The sequence below is a fragment of the Abrus precatorius genome, unplaced genomic scaffold (genome assembly GCF_003935025.1).
Source record: "Abrus precatorius isolate BTA unplaced genomic scaffold, Abrus_2018 Scaffold10, whole genome shotgun sequence".
In the NCBI taxonomy this organism is placed as follows: domain Eukaryota; kingdom Viridiplantae; phylum Streptophyta; class Magnoliopsida; order Fabales; family Fabaceae; genus Abrus; species Abrus precatorius.
Window position 1 is genome coordinate 6,926,626 of NW_020874292.1, and position 13,641 is coordinate 6,940,266.

Genomic DNA, 13,641 nt, shown 5'->3' on the forward strand with positions numbered 1-13,641 from the left:
ATTAGAGAAATGCCATGGGCCAATTTTATTCTTAAATGAAATAATTAATTATGATCAGGATGGTAATTAAATTTTATTTTATTATCAATAAACACATGAAATATATATCATAATAATTAGTTAGAAGTTTGGGTAATATATGAGTGTATTTTATAAAAAATAATTATTTACAAACTTTTTAACAAAATATCACTTATAAATAGTTAATGTGAATAGTGTTTATAATATATTTTTAAAAAATGTGTAATATATAATCTATCTATAATAGGACCGAGGAATGTGTGTGTTTATATATGTCTAACTAGACACACTCAGCAGACAGGATATTGAAACAGATTATAATGTCAGATAAAAGCAGTGACAAAATATATATGAACTACTTTTTTTATACCCAAAATCCTGTATCCTACGTTATCTATGTTCATGAATTTGTGTGTGGAAAGAGAGAGGATTCAAATCCCATCTTTTCTTTTCATATACAAATGCAAAAGTGTAAGAATAACGTGCACGATTTTGGGTGCCAAAAAATCATTTTTCATATCTAACAAATGAAGTTAATTGCATTCTTGATCTGAAACATATATAGTAAAGTTTGGTTCACGGCGTGTAACTATATCCTTAAGAATAGTTAATAGTGTTCTTAAAAGTGTTATTTTTAAATAAACTTAAAAATGCATTTAGTTATAATTTAATATTTTTTGGAATATTTTAAAAGAATTAAGTAACAAAAGAAAATGTTAAAATGATGAGAATTAAAGTTCTTAATTAAAATACATAATCATTTTTTTCTCTTTGCAGGTAACGCGATTCTTATTATAATTCCACGTGAGATACCACTTTTTACTCAACTTCTGAACAATTTTGCACATGTACTTCTTTATATTAATGTTATGTCAGTAATGTATATTCTTATGTATAAAAGTTTTGCAAATATATCATTTAAAAGAATTTTTTTCACATTAATTTTGATAATTGATTTTAAACATGCAAAAGTAATGTAATTTTATTTAGTTAAGCATTTATTATATAAAAATATAACAATTTTTTTAAAATAAAAATTATTATTTTTATATATTTAAATTAGATTATAGATTAATATTAAAATTAAATTAAATGTATTTTAAAATTATATTATTAAGTTAAAATTATATAAAAATACCTAATTCAATTTTTTTTGTTCTTTAGTTCATTTATTGATATTATATATATATATATATATATATATATATATCTATATATATATATATATTTATGAGTGTAAAAATATATATAAAAATAACAGAAGTCGTGAAAATGAGTTAAATGTTTCCTTGATAAAATGTTAAAAAGAAAAAACATGTTCATTAAATGATCGATTATTTAAGTTGAATTTGACAAATTAATTAATTAAAATCTATTTATATAATAATAACAGTGAAAATTGAAAAGACTTTAATCCAATTTTAGTTGCTTAATTAAATTAAAACATATTTTAAACAATGAAGATCTAGTCATTATAATCACAACTACGTACATCACCAGTTTTATATCATGCTTTGTTATTTATCTACAATTTGAATGGCCAGATTACAATTATATAGTCGTCACTTTTGTCACCATATTATAATTGTCATCACAGCTATGATCTGCATTAAGCTTGTATAAATTTTTCATTTTAACAAATTAAGTTTATTAAAAGAATGGATTAGATTTGAAATACGGTTTTTACTGTACTACTAAACATACTCAGACCACAGCACATTCAATTTCACAATTTCCAAAGTAGAAGACCCATTCAATTTCCAAATCCTCGTATTCTTTATTCTACGAAATTAGGATTTGTTATTTCACAATTTTATCCCATTATATATTTATTTTTAATTTCTTCTTGAATTCTTTTAGAGTATATGTGTATCGAGAAGTTAAAAAATCAATAAGTTAATGAGATGTTTAAGATTTAAGGGAAAAAATGTTTGTAGTCTCCAATTATTATTATTTTTTTGTTAGTTAAATCACTAAAAATTTATGTCATGTGTGATGCTGTATATCAATGCAAAACCTTTTTTTTTAACATGCATCTCAAAAAAAAAATCCGTCTTAAATAAAAGAGGACACTTTTAATTATTCATTTTGAAGGTCAATAAAATATTTTTCTTCTTTTTGTTTTTGGATAAGTTATTTTCACTTTCAATAAATGTTTTTTTTTTTTCCATTTGGAGCAAGCTTGTTCCAAAGCCAGAATGCATTTTCTTTTCCTGCGCTTTGTAATTAAATTTATAGTATAAAATTGTTATATCATTTTTAATTCCGATAAAATTATAATCAGTTTAAATTTATAAAACTAAATTTTATGTTTAAATTATAGAGGTAGTAATGATAGAAGAAATAAAAATCATAATAATATTTAATAATATTAGTAATGATAACAAATATCATGCTAATAATCAATTATATGTGTATATAATCTTTCTTAAAATTTTAAAAGTAACAAAAGTTATCTCACTGTTACCGTAAACACGTTTTCAACCAAATGGGTCATAAATTAAGTGTTTGGGTTATGTCCTTGGGACTATTTGAATTGATAGATTGCTGCCACACGTAGACTTAAAATGCTGCATATATATGGAGATAGGGATCCCTTAACTATTTGAGTGAGTTTATTTTTGTTGATTACGTAAAAGAAAAACTAGAATGTTTTTTACCTTTATTTAATAGTTTTTTAATAGTTATAATTTTATAAAATAAATAAAATTTCAAAGTTTATAATTAATAGTCATTATTTTAGTTTTTAATTAATTTAATTTTATCTTAATGATTACTTTGTATATACTAATATCTATTGTTTTATAACAGATGCTTTTTTAAATAAGTATATGTAAATATATAATTATAAAACACTTTAAGCTATAAAAATGTGTATAATTAACTTTTAAAATGTAAAATATAAGTAACTTAAATTTCAGGTTTATTTAATGAAAATATTAATTATAGGCTTAACTAAGATTTTAGTATCTAAATTTTTTAATATATTTTCATTTAGTCTTTCATTCTTAACTCTTCCAAAATAATTTTTTTTTACTAAATCGTCCCCATGTATTTTTCCTTTTTCATACAGTTGCTCAGTAAATATTATGATTTTTTTTATGTAGACCCTTCAAAATGTGAATTTTTATTTAGTTATCATAAATTTCATTTAGTCTTCATAAAATAAGAAAATAATAAAATATGTGGCACTTAAAAGTGTTAATTAAAAAAGAATTAAATGCAATTAACTATTTTATAACAAAAAAATATTGTATAGGATACTAGTTTAGAAAAAAAAATGTGAACCAATAACAAAAATTTAAATTTTTTTAAAATATATATCTAATCAAGACTTAATTATATTTAGTTAGTCGTTGTTGTTAATTTATACTTTACTGAACTGAGTTATAAATTTGTTCTTTAAAAAAAAAGATGTTAAAAAAAATTAATTTCGTTAACTTATAACGTCATTTTACACGTTATTTGTAGTAATATGTGAACTTATAACTTATATTTAATATTTTATTTTTTATTATCAATGTTTTAATTAAAAAAAATTGTTATCTATTACCTTGTTTAATATTATATTTTTTTTATTCAATTCCACCTTAATATTAACCATGTGTTGTAATTATTATAATATTTATTTTATTTTGTAATAAAATGTATATATTTAATATTTAAATAAAAAAGATAAAAGATAAATAATCAAATACTTTAAAACTATAACTGAATTAAAAAATATAAACAAATTATTTTTTTAATAAAAGACACATAAATGTGCAATTTTATGTTATTTTATATTTAATATTTTATTTTTTATTGTTAATGTTTTGATAAACAAAATTTGTTATCTATTACCTTGTTTAATATTATATATTTTTTTATTCAAATCCACCTTAATATTAACCATGTGTTGTAATTATTATAATATTTATTTTATTTTGTAATAAAATGTATATATTTAATATTTAAATAAAAAAGATAAAAGATAAATAATCAAATACTTTAAAACTATAACTGCATGAAAAAATATTTAAAAAAATTGTTTTTTAATAAAAGACACATAAGTGTGCAATTTTATGTTATTTTATATTTAATTTTTAATAATTAATTTTATTAAATACTTTTAATTGATTAAGCTAACTTAATAACTATAAATTTTCATTTAATAATAGCTTTTTCAAAAAGTCATTGAGTCAGCCTATTTATACAAAAAAGTATATGCTGAACTAGTTAATAAATATGAAATAGTATTAAAGACTATAATCATAAGATATTTTTGTATGAGTTTGATTTTATTTTAAAAATAAAATGAAATTTTAGATGTTTAATTTTTTAGGTTGTTCAATTAATTTTGAACTCTTATCATTTTTGTTTAAAAATCAAATATTTTATTGAAAATCAAAATAAACGCCGTAGACAAAATATAACTAAAATAAACATTATAATATTTAAATAAAAAATTATCATCATATTAAACAATAATGTCTTTTTTTGTAAAATTATAAAGAGGAAATTTTTATTGTTAGATCTTATTCACTAAGATTAAAATACATAAATTAGCAAAAAAAAAATGTTACATAACTTTTTTAAATGATTATATTATATTGCAATAAATTTAATTTTAATTATTCATATATAATTATATGATTTAAATTTAATTAATTCACTTTCATGTAAAAATAATTCATTTTCTTAAATACATTTCATATATGAGTATATTTTTAGTGAAAGAAGTCTTTATGAAAGTGAACCAAATCAACTCGTCAGGACTATTTTTTAATTAATTATTAATTTTTAATATAAAAATATTGTTTAAATATTTTTATAGGTTATATATATATATATATATATATATATATATATATTTATATCAAGAACCAGTGAAAAGCTCTCACAAGAGAAATTTTAATTACATTCAAATTCAATTTGCTTATTCTGATTTATGTATCTTTTGTTTATAGAAATAAAAATATTTAAATATTTATTCTAAGATTACTTTATTCTAATATTTTAATTTAAAATTAAATAATTAAATTATTCTCAAGTTAAAATTCAAATATTTGATTAAATTAATTCTTTGGTAATCTTATTTTGAATTTTCATTTACTTGAATTTGAGCGAGTAATTTTGTTTGTTGTTTTTATTTTATTTTATTATGATAGCTCAATTTTACTTCTTCTTTTTCTTTAAACTCTATAATTAGTGTAAATCAACGAGTCTCTTATTTCATACAAAAATAAATAAATTAGGTTGATTGGTTGAATTTTTATCCCATAATTTTCAAGAATTTAAAATAATTCTATACACCAAACGTCACTTATAGAAAAATTAATTTATTTTAAATTTTAACTTTTTTCATCAAATTAAACCTATTACAGCTTTATAACTAAACATATTAAAATAAAACAAATTTTAAAATGTTCTTTTAATGTGTCTAAATATACATAGTAAAAGTTTATATGTAATAATTTTTTAATACAAACAATAGTATCTAACATATTGAAAAAAATTATTATCTATTATTTTTATTCTACATTAAGAAAATTATTAAAAACATTAATTATGACAAAATTACTGTTAATCGGACCCGTCCGCACCTGAAAAAAATGTTGTGAATTAAATTGGATTAGAGTTACATAATAGATATTAAATTTAAATATTTATACTTCACTAATTTAATAATTTATTGAAATATTTTTATTAAATATATTAAATTTAAAATTTTATATATAAAAATAATAAGTATTTTATGGTATTATATTATTTTAATATATAATATTTAATTAAAATATAAATAAATATTAATATTGAATAGCGTATTTATATGTGTGAAATTTAATATGCATTATAATAGAAAAAAATTAACATGAATTATAATCAAAATAATATTAGATAATTTAATAGTTAAATTAATAAATTTTACACTAATTATTAATGTATTATGAATATATTATTGGTAAATTCTGTGGTACCCATAAAAAATATTCATTGAGATATGTTTAGTTTGATTATTACGCTACATGTACTTTATTTAAGCTTAATTAATATGTAAAATTAATTCAATTTACTAACACAATATAAAACTTCTACGTTATCACACTTTTTTAATGTTTTCTTGATGTAGATAATAAGAAAAATCTCCCTTGATAGAATTTTATACAAAAAGTAGATTTATAATATGACTGGATCTAATAATCATAAATTTTTTACTGCACAAATAATTTGAGAAGTTTGTGAAGATACACAAATAAATTTTTGTTGATGATGAATTTGTTTCAGAATCAATTTTTTTTTTATCAAAATTTATTCATATTATACTATTTTGCTGCATATTATTCTTTATCACAGTTACATTAACTAGGACATTTTTATCTTTTTTTTTTATTTTATTTTAACAACACTTCTTTTAATTTGATCTAAAATTCTGATAATTAATAACTCTCTTTTAAATTTTTATTTTTTAGTTGATATTATTGGTTAATATAATAAAACATAAGTTTTGTTAATCTGAACTTTTAGGAGTAAGTTTAAATATCAAAGAACAATACTTTTTTTATTAAAAAAATATATTATTATACTAAAATTATAAAAGTGTGATGAAATAATTATTTGTTAATAAAAAATTATTTTTTTAGCTGGTTAAAGTTAAATTTAGAACTGTGATTCAAAATTTGTATAATTTTTGTTTATCTATGATGTAGATATTATTTTGTATAAATTAAAATGAAAATTGTTATAATTTTACCAAAGAATATTTATTTAATAAATAATATTCGATTTAATTAAAATATTTTTATAAATAATACATAACTTTAAGTTTAAATATTTTTATAGAAATCTAGAGAAAATAAGTTCAAAATATACTTATAAAGTTTACTCAATTACTTAGACGACTAATAATGCAATTGTGTTATTTAAATTGAAAAATTTTAAGCATTATTAAGTTAATTTTTTAAATAAATTTAATTTAAAATTATTATCTTATTTTAAATTTAATTTTATGTACACGGACTTCTAATTAGTTTGCATATATTTCTTATTTTTATTAAATAAAATTTATTTTTAATTACAACTAACTTGACAAGGACGATGAATACGGACGGGTTCCCTGAATTTCTCCGATAAGAAACGTAAAAATACAATAAAAACAAAGAAAAACAGCTAACTAAGGGTACATACAAATCAATCAAAGAAACACACAAAAGAGAAGCGTCTGCTTCGCGATTCTGATCCCGACTTCTTCGCTGTTCGTAACGCGTATCTTTCATGTTTGTGCATTTTTTTCTTTTATTATTTTTTATTTATTTTGCTTTGATGATCTTATGGTGCTTATTTTCTCGGACTCCCGTTAATGGAATTTTCAATTTTGCCGGTTTTCAATTTGAGTCTCCCAAAGCCAAATGAACCTTTCCCCCTTTGTAATTCGCCGATTCCTTATAGTTATCGCCACTTCCTGCCTTTTCGTTGTTAACGTTAGCATCTTTCTTTTCAATTTTGGAATTTCTGATCATGGGGTTTGTGTAGGCACTATGAAGTGAAATTGCGTTGCTGGAAAGAGTGAGAATTTGGTGATTTTGGTCAGAGTTGCTCTGAGTGATTGCTTTCCCTGGTACCCTCTTGCCTCCATCACATTGTTACCTTATTTGCTGACATGTGAATACGTAAATATGATGCATTTTGTTGGTAAAAACTTATATGAGAAACTGAGCATGTTTGTTGGGTTGGAAGAATTTCAGCTTAACTGCAAAGTATTGGTTTCGTACAAACCCTCATAATAAGGTTGCTTTACATATTAATAGGTTATATGGGCATGTTGATTACTTGCGAGACCAAATAAATCACCTTAAACTTGCTCTGTCTAATGTGTTATAACACATGAATGATTGATCTGTTTGAACTTTGAAGAGCATCAGAGTCAAAGACATAGTTGCTTAGATAAGACTAATGAAAGGTATGAATAATGACCCAAGCAATGAGTCTAACTGTGCTACACTAAAATTCTGATTGTGGTGTTGTGGGGCTGCCTGATATTATGAAGAAAATGGGCGAGAGAGAACTGAGCTGCAGAAGGAGTATGAAAAGGACATATGTTTCTTGTCACTTGAGTTAATGATAATTCTTTTAGCTGAATAGTTGTGTACTGTTGAGGCTCAAGGGTGGGTTTAGCCGTCTAGGAGAAGCTCAGTTTTTGTTGACTTATATTTCTAAATAAGGGAAATTCTACTTTGCAAGTCTTGAATCACATTTACTTTTCATACCAAAAATAAAAAATGTGAATTTTATATCATTTCATGGACTACCTTACCTTCCTCTTTATTCCCTATCATGTGTTTGGGTGAGCATTAAGACACTCAGCTATTGTTGAATATATAGTATTATATACAAAGACAGTAACAACATAAATATGTTGCCTTTGATAATATCAGGTCAATTCCCTCCTACTACTTTATCCCCCACATTGTAACTTGCAAACGTTACAGTCTGATTAATGATTTGTTTCAAGTAATATCAATGAATTTTTCTTGTCTGTTACAACAGAAATCACCTTGTGGCAATTTACCTTCTATACCTTTGTCAACTGTGGTTATTGAGTGCGGGAAATGCTGGCAGGGTCCCCCTCATCTCATATGAGCTCATCTGTTTCAACATCTCAAGGAATATTTCCAACTTCAAGAATTGGAAATTGTGAATCCCCCGATGTTGGGGCTTCTTCTTCTCTTTCCCGGCCTAATGCAGATACGAATGAAAATGATGAAACAGACTTGCTCTCAATATCTTGGAATCAGGACTATGGTTGCTTTGCTGCTGGCACCAGTCATGGTTTTCGTATCTATAATTGTGAACCTTTCAAAGAAACTTTCAGACGTGATTTAAAAAGTGGTGGTTTTAGAATTGTGGAGATGCTGTTCCGCAGCAATATTTTAGCACTTGTTGGTGCTGTAGCTAATTCCCATTATCCACCCAATAAAGTTTTGATATGGGATGATCATCAGAGCAGGTGCATTGGTGAATTTACATTTAGGTCTGAAGTTCGGGGAGTGAAATTAAGACGTGATCGAATTGTAGTTGTTCTTGAGCACAAGATATATGTTTATAATTTCATGGATTTGAAGCTTCTTCATCAGATTGAGACTTTGGCGAATCCAAGGGGGTTGTGCTGTCTTTCACACCATTCAAATGCATTTGTTTTGGCTAGTCCAGGTCTTTATAAAGGACAGGTTCGAGTTGAACACTTTGGATTGAACATGACAAAATTAATCAATGCTCATGATTCTCAAATTGCATGCTTCACTCTGACAATGGATGGGCTCCTTCTTGCAACTGCTAGTGTTAAGGGCACCTTGATTAGAATCTTCAATACAATGGATGGGTCTCGTTTACAAGAAGTAGGTTACTACAAAATGGATTTCATTATTATGATAACCCACTGCCATGTCTACTTTACTGCATTGGATTTTTCTATTTTGGGAATTTTAATTTTCTCATCTGCATATTATTATTTGAATTGACTTCTTCTTCTTCTTTTTTCTTTTCTGTAATACTGTTTTAGTGAAAAGTTTTCATATTTCTCTTATCTTGATTGAAAGTAGGAAAACAAAACAAACTATCCTGCTCTAGAATTAGACATCTTGTACACAAGCTCCATCTATTATTGCAAATTGTTTATTGTTTTTGTTCACACATTCTTTCTTGATCATTTCTAAATCTTTATAGGATATACTGAACTCCTTTGCAACTTTTGGATGTCTCCTCACATTTTAGCATGTTTTGTAGTTACACTTTTTCACATTTCTTATAAAAGGAAACGTTTACATGTTAATAGTCTTGGCTGGCCACAAAAATTCTGAAATTATAAATTTTTTAGTAGACATTGCTTTGATCTTCTCTACCAAATTTCCTCCTTTATTTTCATTTTCTATCATCCGTTATCTCTTTCTTGTAGGTAAGAAGAGGGGTGGATAGAGCTGAAATCAACAGTTTAGCTCTGTCTCCAAATGTCCAGTGGTTGGCAGCATCAAGTGACAAAGGCACTGTTCATGTATTCAGCTTGAGAGTGAGGGTGTCTGGGGAGGATAGTTTGACTCAGCCAAATGCTACCCAAGGACCAGCACTGTTTCATCAGAATTCTTCAACTTCTCTGGATCCGTTGATTTCCCCAAATACTGGTGCCAACCCCAATTCATCATTATCTTTCATGAGAGGTAAAATAGATTTTGTCAGCACTTGGAGAATTTGGAGATTCAATCATTTTATCTAGTTCACCCATTTGAATCCAGGGAGCTACAGTGTGTATGATTTTTTAAAATGATAATTTGTAGGCCTTTATGTGGATGAAAAATTAGATGGAATCATTTAATCCACATCAAGTCAGCTATCTGAACTGTGCTGTTTTTATACAACTATACAAGTGGTGGGTATAAAATGTGATGACGCATTCATGATAAAAGATCGTCACCCTCCTCAGTCCATAGGATGAGGTTGTGTGTGCATGTGGCCCTGTTCTAATCATTAGTTCCTTTATGAGACACAAAAAATCAGTTTCTTCAGGTCCATTAGATTTACCTTTGGATTTGCATGGGATTATGTCAGTACTTTTCTACACAAATCTGAATCAATGTCTCTGTATGTTAGTGTGTGTGTCTTAATGTAAGAGTTGTTGACATAGCATTACCCTTATCAGAATCAAACCCTTGCAAAGCATTGCTGTATGAACATCATCTTCTCTTACAGAACCCTTATCTTTTAAGGATATGAGGTTTCTGTTCTCTAAATCTACTCATGATTCTGAAGTTTATTTTTAAGATGGGAAATTGAACAATATTCCTGGTACATTTATTTTTGTGCTCACCATTTTTCCTTGACCAAATTGTAGGAGTCTTACCAAAATATTTTAGCTCAGAATGGTCATTCGCACAGTTCCACTTGCCTGAAAATACTCATTTCATTGTGGCATTTGGATCTCAGAACACCGTCATAATTGTTGGCATGGATGGGAGGTATGTGTATCTATCATCATCCTACTATTATCATCAGCTCATCGGTTGTGTGTGTTCCACTCATCTCTATTCTTAAATGGAATTGTTGATCTTCAAAATTTTCTAAAAAAGTTGAGGTAAACACAATATCTTAGTGATGCACGCTGTTGAGATTAATGGCTAATTTAGAGCGTCTATAGTGGTGATCACGGTAACTTATATCATTGAATAAACTTTTGCAGAGTGCAAATTTATGAAGTGGTGTTCATGCATATTAAAATTAAATTAGGATAAAGAAGACGTTCGTGAGTTTTAATCTAATAGTTGACATTTACTTATATTCTGAAAGTATATTGTTTGATAACATGAGGGCAAGCCTTGACACAATGGTAAAGTTGTTGCCTCATGACAGGTTCAAATCTTGAAAATAGTGTCTCTGCTTATAGGGATCATGTTGCATACAAAAATAGTCTCTCTCCCCAGATTGAGCTAGGTGTGAATTTCAAGCACTTGGTTTCCCTTTAGTTTTTGTTTAAATAAATTAGACTAATGAAGTTCCACTTGATTTTAAAATTCTATGAAATTATACAAAAAACTATTTTATGGAGTTGGTGGATTCTCACCCGTACACACATATATAATGTACTCAAATACAGAGAAAGTTTAAGTAGCTTCTTCTATACAATCATTGTTTCTGTATTGTTTATTTTCCTACACTCCCCTCTTGTTTTGAAGTTGATTGCGATTGTATGTGATGAGTTCATTAGCTGCAAAAGGAGATAATTAAATTTATAACACTATTTAGTGCATGTCCCTTCTCTATTACTTCCTTTTAGCCTCTTCAAGATCGCTTAAGGAAATTAGTTCTCACCATTCTTGTCAACCTAGCTCACAAACCGTACTTTCTTTTTTTCCATGTGATATCAGTTTCTACAGATGTAGCTTTGATCCAGTACAAGGGGGAGAGATGGTGCAGCAGGAGTATGTTCGTTTCCTAAAATTTGAAAATAGACCAATATAAACTATTTCAAGTTGCTCAACATGTTTGCCAAGCAGTAAGCTATTCTCAAGCCATGTAAATGTGTCCAGCACCAGGTCATAAACTGTTATTATCATGTGTAAATATGATTCCCCCGTACTGGAGGATCTTGAGATAGTACATGTTGTATATCTTGTATATTTTGGGGAAAAAGGAAATGAAATTGAATTTAGGAATGCTGATAGCAACAGCTTAATCACAAATAAATCACTAACATCTCTTACTACGTACTAACACCGTTGCATGGGAAATTTTGCTGAAGTATTCTGTCATGATACATGGGTCACTTGGCTTATACATATATATGTATCAGCTCAGGTTGCGTTTGGGGCACCTAAATAGTATAAGCTACTTGGATGAGATCTGATAATATAAAGAAACTGATAGACTTATAAATTATTGTGCATTTTGAACACAGGGTAAGTACGAAGTAACATGAAAAAGTCATGGCTAATCTTTGTCAATGGAATAAAAAACCACTAACCTTGTAGAGAGGCCTTCTTCCAGGGTGGGGGGAAAAAAAAACCTGCCATTTGTTTTCTGAAACAGAGTTGTAGATGAAGAATCAACAGAATCCGTGAAACTAGAGACCCCATTTTCACGCTTTTTAAGAGCATTTCCAATGATATAACTCATTGGTGTTACCTTTATTATTTATAATTTTTTTATAGTTCTCACTATGTCACCTTTTTTCCCTTAACTTTATGGGATTTAATGAATCGTTTCTTCTAATGGTAGAATTTTAGGTTAACCACTCTCCATTTATGCAATTGTCACATGAATTGGTGACCATTTGCAACAAGTGAAATTGGTGGTCTTTTTTATAATAACAATGCATCTTTAAAAATTATTTATTAAAATAATATTATTTTAAAAGTAATTACTAAAACCAGTGCATTCGATGATATTAAAGAAGTGTTGAGTAAAAATAATAGACATAAAACACTAGAATGATACACATGCATGGTCTAATATGTTGCACATTTTTTATGTAAACTACATACTAGATTGCAATGTACCATATTTTAAGTGGGCTGTGCTCATTATTTTTACTTGACACTTGAGTATCACATCTTTCTAAGGTGCATAATATTTTTCTATAAATTTTTGCCCATTCGAACAAAAACTTTAAACGTAAAATATAATATAATTGTTAAATATATAATACAACTATGACACCTCTAACTAAAAAGGACAATTAGAAGAAAAAGTCATCCTACTTGCCCGGAAGTTAAAGCTTATAACAAACAGTCATTCTACCAAGGATCCAACCTTGGACTTCCAATATATGTTCAGTGTTCACTGTTAGAATAAATAAATCTTAGGACATTGGTACCATATTATCTGATAATATTAGTTTATCCTATCAGCTTCTTATACAAATATTCCAAACACAGCATCCACGGTACGTGTCTTTTTTATTATAACCTAATTAAGGTTGTTGTCATATGTATCACTTTAGCCATGTGTGTTTATATTTGAATTCTTGTTCTTCAATCTTAGACGAGGCTTGGCGGTAATAAAATGTGACTTTTGTCCTACAAATACGAAACTTCAGGAATGAATGAGTAATGTTTAAAGTTTTTTTTTTTAAAACATATAAATTGAAGTGAACGC

At 26.3% G+C, this 13,641-nt stretch overlaps 1 protein-coding gene across 4 annotated transcripts in view; it reads left to right on the plus strand.

Moving 5' to 3' along the window:
• The window catches only part of LOC113864793 (autophagy-related protein 18c-like), a 44,903-nt gene extending 32,682 nt beyond the window's left edge, over positions 1-12,221 (plus strand). The window contains exons 1-6 of one of the 4 annotated variants that reach the window (XM_027498916.1): positions 7,145-7,255; positions 7,534-7,618; positions 8,548-9,395; positions 9,953-10,211; positions 10,883-11,006; positions 11,913-12,221. In XM_027498916.1, coding sequence (XP_027354717.1) covers positions 8,610-9,395; positions 9,953-10,211; positions 10,883-11,006; positions 11,913-12,006 — 1,263 coding nt within the window. In that variant the 5' untranslated portion in view covers positions 7,145-7,255; positions 7,534-7,618; positions 8,548-8,609 and the 3' untranslated portion in view covers positions 12,007-12,221. Of the gene's footprint in view, positions 1-7,144; positions 7,278-7,533; positions 7,619-8,547; positions 9,396-9,952; positions 10,212-10,882; positions 11,007-11,912 lie in introns of those variants that run through there. The other 3 variants (XM_027498926.1, XM_027498934.1, XM_027498907.1) reach the window with 3 other exon arrangements.
• The last annotated feature ends 1,420 nt before the right edge of the window (positions 12,222-13,641 follow it).